At 51.4% G+C, this 18,432-nt stretch overlaps 1 protein-coding gene across 1 annotated transcript in view; it reads right to left on the reverse strand.

Moving 5' to 3' along the window:
• LOC100116545 (roundabout homolog 2) overlaps window positions 1–17,330 on the reverse strand; it is a 297,500-nt gene extending 280,170 nt beyond the window's left edge. Inside the window, exon 1 of the mRNA XM_003427805.5 lies at window positions 16,562–17,330. Within this exon, the coding sequence (XP_003427853.1) occupies window positions 16,562–16,640 (79 nt within the window). The 5' untranslated portion in view covers window positions 16,641–17,330. The remainder of the gene's footprint in view (window positions 1–16,561) is intronic.
• Window positions 17,331–18,432: the final 1,102 nt, after the last annotated feature.

The following is an 18,432-nucleotide window of genomic DNA, read 5'->3' on the forward strand; positions in this document are numbered from 1 at the left end:
TTGTCTGGAAGCTTCATTGTTGTGTCCAAAAAAGCGCGCTAATAACGTATATATACTCGATCTAAAAAAAAGCCATAAAACCCATCGATAGGCCGCAGGAGGGGTCGACGACACCGCCGAAAGCCGCTGAGCGCTCGTATACTCATCATTGTCGAGTCAAGCAAAGCGAGTATCGGCACACACAGCTAGAGCGCGGGTGATACTTTATATCATATAGGCCGTACACAGCGAAAGAGTGAAGATTGAATTAGGGGGTGCTCTCTCTCTCGTGCGTCCTTTGCGGCCCCGCAGATTCTTCCTGCCTCGTAGGGGGGTGTGACCCCGCTAATTTATATCGGCGTTGCAGCCGAAGACGCGTCTCGCTCTGTACATCGACGCACACAGTGTGAGAGAATAACTCGTCGCATTGTCTGCGGGCCCCTTTGAACGGGCGCTCGCGCAGGGGGAAAATCTCGGCCGGCTTTCCCGTAAATCGGCGGCGATGCTCCCGTAGCCGTTGTTGTTATTCATGGGGATTTGCGGACGTCAAAGCAAGCCGGAGGAGTAGAGCCGGTGCGATAGACGCAATGTACGCGATGCACGAGGGGTACGAGCGATTTCCGAAAGTATATAAGTGTATAAGACCGAGGCAGACGCGTGTGTGCGGGGTCGGCGACACCGCAGCAGTAATACGCGTCCCCGAGCGCCGGATCATTCTCGCGTAATAAAAATCGCATTTGCCAACGGATTTGAGGATATATTTTGATTGCACAGCCCGCACGCGTTACTAATTTTGGCGGTTGGGTATTGAACTGCGTCTCTATTAAGCTCTCCGGTATTATATCGTTGCCTTTCATCCCGCGCATACTTACACCACAGCGTTGCACAAAATGCGATTAAATAATCGATATTATCAACGTTGGCTCGCTGCGTGCGTCGACAAACAATAATCAGGCCGCGATCTCGAGCAGCTATATAGACGACGACGGTGGCGCGCTCGCTGATTACGAAACAAAAGAAACGCGGGGCTATATACGCGGATAAACGAGTTTGTTCAGCAGCAGCAGTGACGGCGGTAACGAAGACCTTATCGATCGACACGAGAAACGCGAGTAAATTTCCTGTACAAGGTGTTTCCAGCATATCGACGGATTGCCCGGGCACTTGTTTATTTTCACAACAACAATCCTCGCGCGGTGTACTTCTGGAATGCCAGCCGTATAACACTGCACTACAACGAAGCCGCGGAATGAAAGCATCATCGGGTGTACACACAACAAATTCGCGAATTTATTGAGCAATCAATAAACAAACTCTCCGCTCGCGTAACGCGTATGTATCCCGCTGTCGGCCGATCGTTAGCACTTTTCAAGTCGCGCAAACCGCCCGACCGTTTCCCGCTGGAAAACTTTCTACTCCTATATCGTTAGACGCGTGCGCGTAACTCCTTACAAGCCGCGGCGCTCGATTAGAGCCGCGTCTCTAACGAGAAGGAGATCGCCGCGCGGTCGCGCCGATAAAATGCGGAAAAAAGGAGCGCCACCGAACTCGCGACGCGGCGGAGCGGTTCGCACGACGATGAGCTATCTCCGCTTCAGGAGCCGTGTCCGTGTGCGTGCAGCGAGATAGCGTCGGCAATGCGCATGTACGCTAGCAGTACCTAGTCCGCTTGGCGGAGAGAGAAACGCGCGCGAATAAATGCACATGCCATGCTCGCTCCCCCAGAGCGCGGATGACGCTTTTTTGCCGAGAGAGAGAATGTACTGCACGCACGCACGTGCGTATATGTATGTGCATTGCTCGCGTGGTTATGACTGATTGGGAAAGGATGCACGACCTTCCCCGCAGCGCTTTTTTTCATCAATTATTCAGCCGGCTTCCTGCGCGACTCGGGGTGCCGTGATGGCTTCCGATGAAGTTATCGTCGATTCCGAGGAACGCGTTTTGTTTGTTTCGTTGACAGGTACAGGTTGCGCAACAATGGGGCAGCTGCGAATCACGAAGCCCATATTCTTGAATGCGAATTCGCGAGCATTAATACCCGTAAGTGCTAACATAAATATTTGCGCGTTACAAATAAAGCGCGCACAGTACACAAGCACACTCGGCTCTCAGCGTGCAAGAAGACGCGCGCAAGACACATCACAGGCTCGCAAATATACTGTTGCATAGCGCTCGGAGACGGAGAAAGAGAGAAAGGGACGAGCGCGTGTGTGTATGAGAGAGAGAGAGAGAGAGAGAGAGAGAGAGAGAGAGAGAGAGAGACTGAGCGGCGCTATTCGCGCATCGTGTTATTTTCGCACGACATCGGCATGTACCCAATTATCGCTCCTTGGACTGAGCTCCGTTGTAATTAACTATGGCGACAGGGTCTTTGTCACGCTGCAACAGCGCCGGGAGAGAGAGAGAGAGAGAGAGAGAGAGAGAGAGAGAGAGAGAGAGAGAGAGAGAGAGAGAGAGATAGAGAGAGAGACGAGTGCACTCTCTCGAGTTATATTACCGCTCTGCGGAAGTTGATATTTCCGAGATCGTCTTTACGAGGCCGATAGAGGCAATTGTCGCCGCCTCGTAGTTGCGAGGTAAACAAAAATAATCCACCCGATGCAAGCAGCCGCGAGATAATAAACTCATTAAGGCACGGACGCTTCGTTTGCAGTGTACACAGAGCGATTTAAATATTGGACATACCGATGCTTTCGGCAAGACGTCAACAAGTAGTTCAGCTCTTGCGCGAGAGATAAAGCGTTCAAACAAGACGCCGGAGCAAGACGAAGAGAAAACCCGCGAGAGCTATTTAATTACCTCCGCGCGATAGGGACGGAGGTGCGCGCCGATATAAATAACGTTTTTCCACGGCCGGCTATCCGTGTATACATAAACGACTATTCACGCGCTCGGCTATGGAGAAATAATAATAAGCCACGGGCGCAATCTGGGGCGTAATTAATTTCCTGCCGCTAATATGCATATTAATAAACGCGCGAATAAAAGAAGAGGAGTGAAGAATCAAACGGCGCTCTCTCTTCCCCCTCCATCGGTCTCGGGTCCTTTCTCCCACGTATACTCGCACGCGCTGCGCTATATGGGGCGAAGCGTGCGTCGCAGTTTTATAAATCCAGCGGGCGGTAGCGATACGCTTCGCGGCTGACAAAGATTAAAATGTCATGCCCGCGGTGCAAACAGTCCGGCGTGAGCGCGCCATTAATATCCGCGTCCCTTTCCTTAGATGCCGCCGCGCGAGTGCGCTTTGTAACGCGGCCGCGAGGGCGCACACGCCAATATCGCATACCTCATTCGCGCGCTGCGCATGCTGAGACTCTCCGCTGCAGCAGCTCTTTCCAGCTTTTATCTACATCAGCTCTCCTTCTCGCTGCTGGATGTTCTCTCGGTTTATAAGGCAGCGTCTACAGTAACCTTATTTTGCTCGTAGTTGTGCAACGCCCGTAATCCAACGCTGCTGAATCGCATCGACCGACGCGCGCACAATGAGCTTCCGAAAGGACACGCTGCGAGTGCAGCCGTGCATAATCGAAAATTCAAAGCTCTACGGTTACAGTCGATGTCTACGGTTACGCTCGCGATTGTGCTCCGGTCCTTACGCCAGCTCGCAGTGCGGTGTACCGTACGGCGGCTGCGTGTCGAAGCAGCGCCGGCAGCAGCGTGGGATACTTCCGAGTAGTACGAGAGCGGCGGCAGCTCGTCCCCTTTTCTGCGTCTGTACCAGCACAACAGCCGCTGCCGCTGGCCATCTCGGCCCGAAATCGCGGGCGATCGTAAAAGTGAGCGAGCCGCAGCTGTAAATCACCGGCTTTTTCCAAGCCCTAACGAGTCAATCTTCTTCTTCTTTCTCTCCGTGTCCAACTCCTCCGAGACTGCGAGCGCGCGCACCTTTGGCCAATTGAAATTATGCGCGCGCAAACGAGGCTCTCTATCCTCATATTATTGCTCGCAATGATCCCCTGGTAGAAAATTCAGCATATTATGGCGATATTTGTATAAAATTTTTTCAAAATAAGGTAATATTATAAGTTTGTTTCAAAGTATTTCCAGTATTTCTAGATATACGTCATTTTAACATGCGTTGACGATAAAATTATTGCCATAATATGCTTAATTTTCTACGAGGGGATTCGTTTGGGCTTTGCGAGAGCTCCCTTTTCTGCTGCGCAGCGCACTCATGATTGTCTGCAGCTCTCGATGATAAATTCAATCATACGTCACACTAGAGCGTGTGGGAGTATCGAAAGCTCGTGCAATTAGCCAAATTACCGGCAGAGAGAGCTCTTTCATTTAATTACATAAGTCTAATCATCAACATTTCCATTTCGGTCAGACGCACTCGAGCCAGCCGCGGGGGCTCGTCCATTCGAAGAAGCTTGCAAACTTCCCCGCGACGAGCGAGAGGAAGATACGATCCTAATTAGCGTAATTTCTCGCTGCAAAATAGCCAACTCGATTCCTGTGCCCGGCCGAGTGGAGTAACAGCAGTCCCATCCCGAGAGCAGTGGCTATACGCTGATGCGCCTATAGCCACTGCAGCGGAGATGCTACACGGGCGGAGAGACGGAGACAGAGACGCAGAGTCGGTGCTATCACGGTACACACACGTATGCGGCCACGCGCAAGTTGAGCCGGTAGCCCGTGCAGGACTGTACTGCGCGGCTTACGTCTTAATTACGCCGGCATTATGTAAATAGACAATTTAGCGCGGGGTCCGGCAGCTGCGAGCCCATATCCCTAGGCTCTCTGTCTCCGTGCGTCTATGTGCGTACGCAGGGAGCGCGCAGTATTCGCCGGACCCGTCGCTGTATATGATATCTGTGTGAAAGACGTATTGCGTATACGCTGATACGGGGGAATGAATAAAAATATATTTAAATATTGTGGAGAACGACCGGCGGAGGGAACGCGCACGAACGTGAAGAACTGCTCCCGTCTCGGGTGCGCGCCTATCGCGTAGAACAACATTCCCGCTGATTCAGCCGAAGAGTTTCGTTGCCTTCCAGCAGCAGCAGCAGCAGCAACAGTGCTCTGGAGCGCGGATCATAATATTTCTTCTTCGAAGTGTAACGAGCCTTCCACAATATTATGCATCGGAAGGAGCAGGCGCGTATAATATAGCCAATGCTGTAACGAGGCGCATTTTTATCCGTGACAAGCCGATTATACCGACGCGGGCCACACGCAGTCGACGCTGAGATTCCATTTTAGATATCATAAATAAATGTAACTCCGAGGCATCGGTCCTCTCCTTCCCCGTGTAATTATTGCATTATCAAGGCGCAAAACGCAATTACTGCCCCCGCGGCGGTGCGTCGGCTAATCACAGACCGGCTCTGCGCTGATGCATCTCGTTCTTTCTTAGATTCCTACAGACGCGCGCGCACGCAGGTGAGAGGTAGCAGCCGCCGACGGTTTCTCTCTAATGCCGCTCTGTACGCCGAACGCGTTCGACGTGCTGTTGTATACAGCCGTGATGAAAGAGAGAGAGAGAGAGAGAGAGGCGGACTTTTTCTCCTTTTCCGAACGCGGCTGCGTTTCGACATACCATCGAGTGCCTCTATAATTTATCGTGGAAACGAGAGTGTGCAGCGCTTCGAGCGAGACGTACATCAGCGTTACACGCTACACTCGCGCGGTGCGGGGCGAAATGCGCATTTAAACAAGGGGGCGCAGCGCAATATCAAAGTAAGTTTAAGCTCGCCAATAGCATTACACTGAACTTTGCCACTATGAATTTCCGACTGCTGCATGCGGGCGAGGCAAGAAAACTTGATACTCTTTATAAGTTGGAAAGGGGCGCAGAGGATGCGGCGGCCCTGCAGCCGCGCTGCTGTATCGCGGCAGAGAGCGAGAGAGCGGAGGAAGAAAATTAGAAATTCGAAGTACATAGCAGCGATTTTTCTCTCTTTCCCGGCAGTCGAGCTTCAACTCGTTCCCTCTCTCTCTCTCTCTCTCTCTATACTACTGTGCCTTAATGGGCTGTGCTTCCCTCGCCGGGGCCAAAGTAGGCCAGCCAAGAGTATCTTGCCTCGCGCGAACAGCCGCTATATACGCCTTTTTCTCTCGCGCCCCCCAAACCTCTCGTTCTTTCTCGCCTCGACGCGAGAGAGAGCCCATTTTCTCTCCCGACGGCCACTTTTGTTCCTCTCTTATTCTCTCCTCGCTCGCGCGAGCGCGAACACTTGGACTCGTTCGCGGGGAGGAAAAGATTCTCGCCATTGACGAAAAATTGGGCGCGCTCCATTTTCAGCCCCGAAATGTGGTACAATGCGCGAGTCGTCGATGCGAGGAGCAAACAGGCGAAAAACGCACACGCGCGTCGCAAACTTTTGCGCAAGCCAAACACAAACGGAGGAGCTCCGGGCAATAATCGGCGCCGCAACGTTCGGCCGAAAGTTGGCCGTCCAGAACGCAAACACACCGGGGAGTTTCGCCGCGACTAGACGACACGACAGGTGCAGTAGCAGCAGCAGCGCCAGCCGGGGAAAGAAAGTTTGCGAGTCGTGCGCCGCGATTCGCGACGAGTTGTTGCCCCGCGAACTTTGAGAATGTCACGGCCGGTGCTGCTTTGCTCCCTGCTCTCTGCTGTTTGAACGCCGGCTTTACCCGTCATTTGCTCCAATGAAATTTCGGACGAGGCCTCATTTCGCGGCTTTTACGCCCGGATTATTAATAATTCGCGGCCGCGAGCTTTATGCTAATTCGTTCGCAACGGCACTCTCTGAATATTCATTTATTATAATGGAACATATAATATTCGCCGCTATAATATTCGCGATTATTTATACGGAAGCCGCCGAAAATTCGCTCTGCAGTCTGCACTGCAACGGCGCTGAAAAAGAGTCATTAGCGGGATTCAGCAGAAATCTATTTCCGGCGCGCGCGGCGGAGAGTGTACGCGTTGATAAACAGGGTGTCGGCGTTAAAAGCCAGCTCGTCTCTCTCTCCCCGCGTTCAGAGTCGCGCAAAAAAGGAGGAGAGTCTCGATGAGGCTCATGAGCGGCCATACGCGCTGACGCATTAATAATCCCAGCCGGAGCTGCTGCCGCCGCTGCGGATCTTGTATTATCAAAGCAAACAGCCAGGGAGAGGATTCGAGTCGCCGGACGCACGCATGCCGGCACGTATACGCGCGCAACCAAAAGCGTATGCCCGCTAAAGAGAGAGAGAGAGAGAGAGAGAGAGAGAGAGAGAGAGAGAGAGAGAGAGAGCCTGGTCGTCGTCGTCGTCGAGGAGAGGATCGTCCCGTGGTCTCCGGTAAATATTTGCCGTTAAACCAGTGCCATCTACACTCGTCCTCTCTCCCGACGAGTAGTAGTCTCCGGCGCTGTTTGTTTGCGCGCGCGGCGGTATTTAGATTTGAATTTTCGACTCGCGCTCGACGTGTAAAAAACGGCCGCATTTTTGAGAGAAAAGCCATCCGCGACGTGCTAATGGCCGCTGAATGCTTGCGATTGTCATCGCGTGTTATTTTACACGCTTCTCGAGGGCTTTGTCCGCGATGTTTGTTCGAGCTTTTCGCAAGGATTTACCCGGCTCATTCAACTTGTCGCGGCGAGTTTCTCTATGCCGTTGGTCGCGTAATCGAAATCGAAATCGATTCGTATCGATGCTATCTCTCGCGGACACACTGGTTTATTGTTCGAGGTGTGCGCGAGCACGAAATAGCGAGCGTGTTTTCCGCGCGAGACTTGTACGGTAGCGCGCGCCGATGATGCATTGATAAAGTGGAATTTGACTTGCGTCAGTCAGGACTGCTGCATGTGTCTTTAATAATTAATGAACCGGGATAATTGAGCGCGAATGTCGCGCGCGTGTTGTGCGTTCCTCCGAATTCTTCGAGCGAAAATTCGACTGTGCGCCAGCGCGGCAGTTGAAACTGGATAATTTATGCACAAGCGGTCGCGTTTATTGCAGAACAAAGAGAACGATTTGTCGCTGGAAACGTGTGAATTGCCGAGCCAAACACAGAGCGCAGTCCAAGGCCTTTCCAGCAGTGTGCAGCACCGGCCGTGAAATCCCTGGATCATCGATCGCCGCAGCGAGCATTGATCGTTCTCACGGAACTTTGCCGGGGCTTGACCCGCGCACTGCACTATGCGGTCGTCTCCGGAGTTTCCAAACTCGGCGGCGGCTGCAGACAGTTCCTTATCAAGCGGCGGCGCTGCAAGGACGGCTTAAAGGCGTCGCGCGCGCGACTTGATAATTCAAGAGCCGCTGACGGCGGCGGTGCGGCGGCGCTGGGGGTGAGCGAGAGTAGTAATGCCTCGTCGGAGGCGCAGAATGTGTTTTGGCAAGTGGTGGCATCTGCGCCCAAACGGATCGCATATAGGGGGCCCGAAAGAAGGACGATAACGCACGTCGCGCGCGGGAAGAAAGTGCGGCCGCCGTTGCGAGGCGAGAAGAGTATACAGGTCCGAGACGGTGCAAGAAACTTGGCGGCGACAAGGAAGCGGCAAGGCTTCTCGCTTAATGATGTTTGTTTAATGGACGGCGACGCCTGCAGCAACAGCCGCGCTTGATCTCGCTCTTTCTCCGACTTTGGCGCTTTCGAGTGCTCGCGGCGGCTGAGCGATGAGTTTTCGCGCGGGCCGAAATTACTCGCGAGGCTTTGAGCTCTCGACTCATCGCTTGCACTGTTTCGCCTCGAGAAATAGACTCGCTTACAGCGCAGATATTATTCGCTTGCATTTTTAACCGTCGCGCCTATAGGCCGAATCAATACACTCTAGCGCGTCCCGCACGCGACGCTTGAATAATCCCGGCAAAAAAGGCGGCTAATAAATTTATTCTCGAAAAAGGGATAGCCGCGCGGTAACGAGGTCTCTTTTCGGGAGGTGAGCCGCCCCGCAGTCCCAAAAGGATTGTGGCAATTTCGTTGTGGCAAATATACATATGCATATACATGCATATAAAAGAGAGTCGCCGGGGCCGGCAGCGTCCGTTCGAACTGCATACACTCTCGGGAGAGAAAGAGAGCTCTCTCGCGCACTGCAGCGCCGACGATTACGGGGTTAATGGCGAGCGAAACGGTCCCGATGGATCGATCGATACGATAAATCCCGCGGGTCCGCCGCGACTCGTGACCGGACGCGAACGAGCGCCCGCTCTCTGCGAAGTTCTCTCTCTCTCTCTCTCTCTCTCTCTCTCTCTTTTACACGCCGGGAGGAGGAGGCCCGTAGTCCGGCCCGTACTCCGAGCTGCCTCTTTTATTCTCTCTCTCTCGCATGTGTCCGTGTGTTGACGCAAATAACGTTGTAAAGCCACCGCTCGCAAGAGATTACTGCGGCTCGCGCTGGGGCACTGCGTTATTATTTCAATAATGCGAAGCTTCATTAATTCGTACGCGTGGCTGCTAATGATGCATTTTTCCCTCGTCTCGCGCGCGTATGTTATTGTTATTCTCCCGGCCGGCGCTTTTCCGTCCGCGCACGCGCCCGATAGATCTGTTGTATGCGCCGTGCACCGACTTGTCCGCGGCAGAAATTTATGTGGCTCGCTTTGAGTGAGGGCGATTTTTTCCAACCGAGCGAATCAAAGAGAGATCTCAGCGACGCCGTGTCGGTACGCGCGGTGAGAGCCTGGAATGTCCTTTAAAATAGAACCAATCGTCCTACGCGATCGAGCCGAGAGCGCGGAGAGAAATATCCCATCGAACGTCTTTTAAAGCAGTTTTCCATCGGCGCGCGCCAGCTCCATGCCTGACTCACACGCCACTGCACGTAGCACTGTGTTTGTAATATGCGCTAAACGTGATGTAAGCGACGGCTAATATATCGACGGGAGACATCGGCCGCCGTTGTTTCGAAACCTCGCTTCGCTAGAATAACCGCAGCGCGCGCACCTACACGAAAATGATTACCAGGAAATCATTCTCTTTTTCCTCTCGTAAATCCGCGCTTTTCAACGACTCGATCTATAAAACATCGAGCGTTTCTCGGCTGGTTATCAAAATCCGTCGCGAATCGCGCGCGCCCATCGAGAGCGAGAAAAGGAGCGCAGCGAGAGAGGAAAGATAGTATTCACGGAATCTCGTAACAAGGCTCGGCTGTCGCGAGGCGCCGATGGAGGACGACAATATCCAGACGCTCCATACACGCGGGGGGATCGCGAGCGGAGGACGCAGCAGCGACACCTCGTTTACGACGAATGTTTTTCGTCGCCTGCAGCCGTTGGAGCTAGGACGATTCCGATAAAAATTATGAACGGATCGTCGTCGCCGTGCAGCTCTCGCCCCGAGCATGAGCAGACACTCGACAGAGAGTGTCTAGTGTCTGTTATGACGTTCGCTGCAGTCGTCGCGCTGCCGCTCGACGAATTTCCGAGTTTACACAATACTGCAGTATTCGCCGCGCGCAGCTTGGAGAATCTATTGATGAGAGCTGGGCAACGGCGTGGGCGAGTCGATTCAAATCCATCGTGGAGGTAAGATAAAATCTCCAGCGCATTATAACGAGCGACGCTCGCTCCACATAGCGACGAAGCAGACCAGAAGCCATTATCTATAGAGTCTCCGGCCGGTCGAATGGAAATCGCTCGACACATATAGCCAAACTGTCAACTCGCAGTGACTTATTTAATAGCAGCCCATTACCATTAGTTAAGTCGGGCCGTTGTATGCGCGAGACGACGACGACGGCGGCGGCAGATGAAGCCGCGCGATGATGCACTTAATCAAGCTCGCGGCCGAGGAAGAGAATCCTCGCCGCTGCTACCGATGCACACTCTCGATCCGCGAAGTTTTCCGATGGCTCTCTCTAGTCCCCCGTTGCAGGTAGACTCGGAGAGGGAAGTCGAGGGGGAAAAAGAGTAGCGCAAGACGCCGAAGCTCTTAGAGCCCGAAGACTTAATTGGTTTGTTCGCTAATTAATGCCAATTCGTGCGACTCGATCGGCTGCCCTCTTCCCGGCCGGCGAGCACACATGTACCTACATCGACGGCTTATGGCTGTCCATAGTAATAGAGGAGCCCGAGGCTCTCTCGCCGTACACAGCCGTGTCTATACATCCCGCAGTGGTCTCTCTCGCTCTCTTAGGCAGGCGGTCGCGCCGGCACGAGGAAGAAAGTGATAGGGCTAGACCACCGCACAGGGCCGATGATCTATAGAGTTTAGCGCACAGTACACCGCGTCGTGGCTTGTATGTGTGTGTTTGTGTACAATATACGTGCGACTGCACTCGACCCCTTTTTTCTCTTCCGCTCCACCTTATTATTCCGCGCAAGTTTCTTAGGCCGATCTCGTTAACCGCGACTTAGCGCTGCTGCGCGCCGAGTTGGGGTAATATGGTAATCAGGGTAAATATAATAAGCGTGTGTGCGTGTAATTTTCCTGCGCGCGTTTCCCTCCGCTCGTGCGAATCCCTTGATAAATACGTCGCTCGTATTTGTGCGTGGAAAGTTGTTTGCTCAGGGGGAGGTTTACTTTGGGAAAATAAGACTATTATTACACGTATCGTCTTTGCTTTCTCTGTTATTTACCTACTGAGTGACGAGCCGAGTCTGACGTCGAGTGATACTTTAAAAACTTTTCAACTCCGGGTATACACGAGCTATAGCGTATCTAGGAAAACGAGAACTAATTTATTATGCATTGGTTGAAAAATTGTGCGCGATTTTTGAATGATAGGCGAAGTGGCGTTTTCGAAAGTTATACGGAACACGAACAGTGGAAATGCAGAGGTATTGCGCGGTTTTTAAATAATTCAGCCGCAGAACAAGAATAACGATGTATAACGTGTACAACTTCTGTTGCATATGGCCCAGTTATTAATAGCCGCGAGTCAAATATAGAATACACCATAGACGCACGTGGCATGATGTGGTATAAATAAAAAAAAAGTCGATCGACCGTTCGACGGGTCAAGTCGAGAGCGAGAGCTACTACCGGTGATACTCTAATTGATAGAGCCTAGAGCGAGATAGGGAGTGAGAGAGACTGTGCAAAGAAAAAGATTCGAGCCCGCCGAGCCGGATAGAAAAAGAAGTGCTGCCGTCAGTTGGGAGTTACGGGTGTATTTTACATATTTAAATTGGAAGTGTCGATTCCCTCGTTCCGCGGCTTGACGGCGCCTCGCGCGACGACGACTATTCTCCCAAAGACGAAATCTTTCCAAAGTAGTTTTCCAACTGCTCGACATTCAGCTACTGCCGCGCCGTGAAATCGCGCGCGCGAGTCTCGTGTCCTCTGAAAAAGTTTGCGGATATGGCTCGGTATGTTCGCTCGCTGCTTCTGTGTTTATGAAACGTCGTCGTGCTCTCTCTCTCTCTCTCTCTCTCTCTCTCTATGAAAAGGAGGCAGTCATCTTGGGAGGCACAATTTTAGAAGCGAGAGCTGCGGAGACGAAAGTACGCAGGGCTTCAAGACTGTTTACACGAGTGGCGACAGAGGCAAAAAATATGCCGGGGCTCTTAAAAAATTTTCTGGGAATCGCAAATGGTCAGGATGTAAGAGGAGACGAGTGCTATTGATTCCCGGCCTCGGTTTTAATAAATTCACGGCTAATGTTTAATGACCGTACGTCGCGGGGTACATTACAATTTCTGCATTTCGATTTTCGTTCGCACGCGCTGGGCGAAAACTATAATTAAATAACAGAGTAGCCAGTGCGCGCGGTATAATTTCCTCTCTCTCGGCGATGGAATCGCTGTGGCGTAACAACGACATGAATCAACGATAGCAACGCGAGCGTCTAATTTAATTATTTTTATCCCAGTCGGGGGGAGAATGGAAAAATCTCACGGATTGATACATCAACGGGACGATATTATTGTTTTCCTCGCCTCGCACGCGCATAAAGACACGCACACAGCAGAGCGAACAATGAACAATTGCCGTCAATCAGAGGGAAAATAATTTCGTGTTTCGCGCTTGAAAATACATCGATTAAGATTGCCTTAACGAGCGCTGCACTTGCGTGCCTCGCTCTGCTCCGTCGCAATATAGGCCCGACAACAAAGACGCAAAAATAGGGTCAATAATAATTAACGCGATTCGATTAAAGCGGCTTTTTCACGGAAGCTCGCAACGCAGCGCGCGAGGTATCAGTCAGCGCGATAAGCGTCTGACAAGCAGATGAGAAGTAGTAAGGAGCGAGTGTTCAACACCAATCAATTATGCCGTTATCGCTGCGAGATAAAGAGAAATAGAAAGACGATGTGCTGTGCGCGGGCAGACCCACTTTTTGAAGCGCTCGTCGTCACGGCTCGGCTTGTTTACTCGATATTATTCGCGCCGCGCGGTCGACGCTTTTCCCGGAATCCGCACGATGATGCCTTATACGCGGAGCCTTGAACTCTAAACTTTTCGAAATTGCATGCAGCGTTATCGCGCCGCGCGCAGCACGAGCATGTGTTATAATTTCAGAGCGGGCCCAGCGAACGCCCGCTGCGCGCGATTAGCCTTCTCGCGTGCGCTTTTTTCGATAAGGGGGGACACACAGCACAGCGCAGCTCATACCGAGAAATTTGAGAAATATCGAGTTAAACTCGCGCGTTATCGCCGCTTTTTATGTTCTACTAAGCATTTTAGAATCGTAAATAAGATAGCGTCCTGTGCACATGCATTTCATCTGTCATTTTGACGTCTTGCGTATTCATACGCAATACGTATTCATGAAGCAGGCTATACTTAGCATAATAGGCAAGTGCCATTTCTTTATTATATAGAATAGAGAGGAGAGTATCGCGTATAGAAATAAACAATTCCGCGCGTCGATCAAAGATTTATTTTCGCGATAAATTATGGTTCTCGGAGAAATATTACCGGAGCTGCACAAAATATGAGCTCTCTTTTAATAAAGCGAATATCGGCCGCGTATATACACGGCGGCAGTCGTGCCTGCGCGACATTACATTTTCATATTAGCGGCAAAAAACACAGCAGCAAAATTATACGGATAAAGGTACTAGAGGGAATAATAAACGAGGTGTACGCGTCGGCGGCCACGACGCACTCGCTCGCGTAAAGGAAGAAAAACAGAGACGAGAGACGCGCGTATTACGCGTAATGTAGCCGCGGAATAATCGATTATGCAGGATGGGGCGTTGTCTCTCTTTTTCCGCAAATGATCGTGAGCTCGCGAGCCGAGCGAGAATATACACGTCAGTCCGCCCGTCGGCGCGCATCGAGGGAAAGAGTCTATCTTTAGCGGGTCTACATGTGTGTGTGGACACTCGACACTGCTCGCGCCCGCGCTATAGATTTCAATTAATAATTCCCGCAGTGTACGACCAAGTCTGCAGGAGAGCGAGCCAACAGTTCTCTTTTCCTTTCTTCGGCGGCGGCAAGCGTTTATTCATACGCCAACACCATAATACACTGCACACCGAGAGAGCGCGTCGGGACATTTTTAACGCACTAAGCTCCTATAGACCGAGCGCGTGTACGTGTCTGCGGTCTATTATAAACGCGGAGTCGGCAGAAAATAAACTTTGGACTGGATGCACGTACAATCGCGCTCTAAGCCGGGCGATGATCGACCTTACCGAGTGCGCATCGATCGACCGAGACTGCAGCTTTATTTCTGCCCCGGAAATGAGCTCCGCTTTTATTATTATCATTCTCGGTGCGCTCACAAGCTAAACCCGAGCTCAACTTGTGTAAAATTAAACCGCCCCGTATGGAGAATTCAGGTTGAAATGTACATTTTTAGCCGCTGTTGTGCGCGAGAAAAGAGCTGGTTCGTAAATTTAGCCCGCTCGAACTTTTTATTCAAGTTTAGCTGAACTCGCGAGTGAAAAAATCTCGTAATTCTTCATTGAATCAAAAATAAACCACGTACATCCAAACGAAAGTCGAGCGTCTAAAAAAACGTTTGGATTGATATTTACTCAAAATAAAGAGAGCGGCGAGCGAAGGGATTGAAAGATTCGATTAAACTGAGTGACGGGAGGCGGTCTGTTTTCCGAACGGGTAAAACCAATGAACGTCACGAGTTTTCGCGAATTTCACATTTCACCGGTGGCGCGTCGGATTAATTGCTCCGCTGTGCCGGAGCTGCAGTAGGCAATTAATTAGAAGAATAAGAGGATCGATTAAAATTGACAAGCGCGTCTATTTTAGGAGAGAGAGAGAGAGAGAGAGAGAGAGAGAGAGAGAGAGAGAGAGAGAGAGAGAGAAAGAAAGTTTGGTAAACACGGGGAGAGGAGAGCGCTGCAGTAGCAGTCTTAAATCAGAGTGAGTTAAGGCGAGCGAGAGGTTCGACGTGCAGCAGCGGCCAAAGTTCAGCCCCGGCTCGATCGAGCCTCTCGCGAGAGCATAAATTCTAGATGAACTCAAAGCTGAACGACGCTAATCTACCGCGACGTCTCGATCGTTGCACTCTGTCTCTCCCTCTCTTTCGTTCTCTCCCGTCTATTGCCCGCGGATCTCGAAACTCCGAAAGAAATCTCTTAATCTCTTTGTGCGCTCCTTCTCTTCTTCTGCTTCTTGCGGCCCGTCCTTTTTTTATACTCCTCTCTAGACTTTTCCACAATGAAAGAAATTAACTCGATATAGAGAGCTGGAGAGAGGGGGAGGGAGGAGAGCGACAGCGGCGGCAAGGAAAACTTTAAAAAAAGCTTTCTAACTAATTAAGCGAGAGAGAGAGAGAGAGAGAGAGAGAGAGAGAGAGAGAGAGAGAGAGAGAGAGAGAGACTTTACTTTGCCGATTCGTACTTTATTCGCTTCTTCCGGATTAAAAATTCCTTCGGCTCTTTAATTGACACTTTCCGCGCTGCACTCGGCTTTGATCAGTCTTTTAATTCCGAAAATTATTCATTGAAATGTCCGACCCCCGTAAAGAGTGCCGCGGAGTGACCGGCTCGTTGGAATGTTCAATTTGCACTAGCTGAAAATCGACGTCGAAAATAGAAACGGGAGAGCTAACCGCGGTCCGCCGGCGCGCGAGTTTCCAGCGACCTTTCGTCCCACTTCATTTTTCGCGCCGAAAGTTTCAAGCAACAACTGCGCGAACAGAAATACACTCGACTACTTATGACTGAAAGAAGATGAACTCGAAATGCACTTGTAACCCGCGCACAGCAGCACCGGAGAGAGAAAGTCTTCCGCTCCGAAAGAGCTCGGCTAATCGAATAAACTGCACGCGGAGCGCTGTAAAATTTTAACATCTCCGAGTCTTTCTGCACCAGCTAAGTATTTTCCGAGCTGCTTTCAGTCGCTCGTGCAAAGTGTTACGAGAAAGCCCGGGAAAACAATTTTCACTCCTTCTCCCCTCGTCCTTTTCACGCGCGCGGCTCTTCCAGGAAATTTCTCACGGGCCGAGCCTCGATCATATAATAGAGCGCGAGCCCTCGAGAGACATAGTCGTCCTCGGCGTCGTGACCATCTCGATGTATTACAGCCGCGCGCGATGAAAATTCGCGGAATCTCGCGCTGGCTCTCTGTGTACACGAATAGTGTACAATCTTATACATACACGCGAGGCCCGACTCGCTCATACTTTGCCTCTTTCGAATTCCTCACTATGCTCGCACATTTTGCCGATTCAAGGAGACCTTCGCACTTTCGCACTGATCGACGCGCACTTCTACACTGCGTGTAACCTATAAAACGGGAAATAGGGCAAGACGCGCGGCTTACCTTTGGCGACAGATGCGAAGACGGCCAGCAGGACCAGGAGCTCCAAGCCGAGTCGGCGCTGCATCTTCGCTGCGGACATGATGCTGTGCAGTGGGAGAACACTTGCGGGTAGAACCGTTTGCTTATCACCAGCAAGCAACAATAATAACACTCAGTTGCAACACACACACATTACTCGCTGCTCGGTGTCGTTGATTGTAGCGCGGAGAGATGCAGGAGCGAGTTTTTCGATAATCCTCGAAAACGGATTAAAAGATAATCGCGGGCTGCAGTCGACCAGCGGCGCCGCGCGATATCACGCTGCGGGGCCCTGTCGCCATACCGACGCCGATAACAGCAAACTCGCGGCCCCCACAGTCAAAAGTCCTGCTCTGTTCTGCTCGCGCAGGGAGTTAGGGACAGCGAGACGGATTTGCCGGCGCACAAACACACACCCACTCTTTTCTCAATCGACAATCCTCGCGTCGATCACTTTGTGCATCCGATCACTGCAATATTTTTTTTCAATACTCAACCGGCAACGCAAAGTCGCTGCTCAGTCATCACACACCAGCACTGCGTTGCACTAGTTTCTTTTTTTCCGCTAAAATCCGACACTATGCGCACGGAGAATCTCTTCGAGTAAGATACAGCTTTCAGAGCGTAAGCACTGTTGCGTCGGATCGACGACTCGTGGATTCTTCCGAGGTACACAAACAAACCCGGCCGGAGCGACGCACGTCCCGGCAAACATACAACGCGGCGGCCGACTCGCGACTGCCGGAGCAGAGCGCAGAGATTCCCTCTCGGCGCCACGCGCCGCCTCGGCCGTTTCCGTGGCAGCTCGGCCGCCGCCGCTCGCGGCTCGCCGGCTACACTCCGACACCCCCGTGCGCAGCTCCTGCTCGCTTTCTCTCTCTCTCTCTCTCTCTCTCTCTCTCTCTCTCTCTCTCTTTCTCTCTCTCTCTCTCTCTCTCTCTCTCTCTCTCTCTCTCTAGCGCACACGCCATCCCCCTTTGTACACCTTTGCGCTCGTGTATACCTATATGCGTGCACTACACACAGCCGAGTCTGACTGGATGCGTGTGCGGGTATATAGGCTATATGTATACGCGTATAAGCGGCGGGAGTATTATTCGGGAGAGAAGAGCAGTTGGTTCTTTTTCCTCGGGCGCGCTGCACTCTGAGTCACTAGTGGTGCGCTTGCTGCTTAATTTTTTCGAATTTTCTTTTTTCAGACGATGAAATTGTTTGCTCGCCCGTGTCTTCTTTTTATCCGGCTGCAGACGTCACGGAGACCTTGTTAAATGCGCAGTTTCGCAGAGAGCCCAAAGAAGCCGGAGTTTTATACTCGGTTTGTTTATCTACCACTGAATCTCGATGTTGTATTGTAACGGCCAGCCAACGAGCGTTTTTGCAACTCTTTGTTGTTGGGCGACCCTCCAAACGAAGCGGAGCCATTTAAATGTTTCGAGTGCACTCACAATAGTTTTACACGAAAGCAATAAGCACACTTGGTTTGGCAAAATTATATCATGTTGGATGTTGTTAAAGCTACAATTTGTACTTTCATGCCGAGTATACAACATAAGTTACAACTTTGAACTTACAACGCATGGATTTCTTTTTATGCGAGCTGTGTACGAGTGCCGAGCTCCGCCAACAGGCAGCGCTACTTGCTGGCTCGGTGTGCAAAGCTGGTGCGAGCGCTCGACGCCTTTGGACATTTTCTGATGCGCTCGTCGAAAGAGCAGACCTGATTTTCCTGCAACACGAATACTGCGCTAAAATGATAACGAAATCAGTAGTTTGCGCATCAAATGCATTTGTCTGTTTGCAGTACACGCCTATAACAGCGTACTCAGAGAAGAAACTCTTATGCATATGATTTC

This window comes from Nasonia vitripennis, chromosome 1 (genome assembly GCF_009193385.2).
Source record: "Nasonia vitripennis strain AsymCx chromosome 1, Nvit_psr_1.1, whole genome shotgun sequence".
Lineage (NCBI taxonomy): Eukaryota > Metazoa > Arthropoda > Insecta > Hymenoptera > Pteromalidae > Nasonia > Nasonia vitripennis.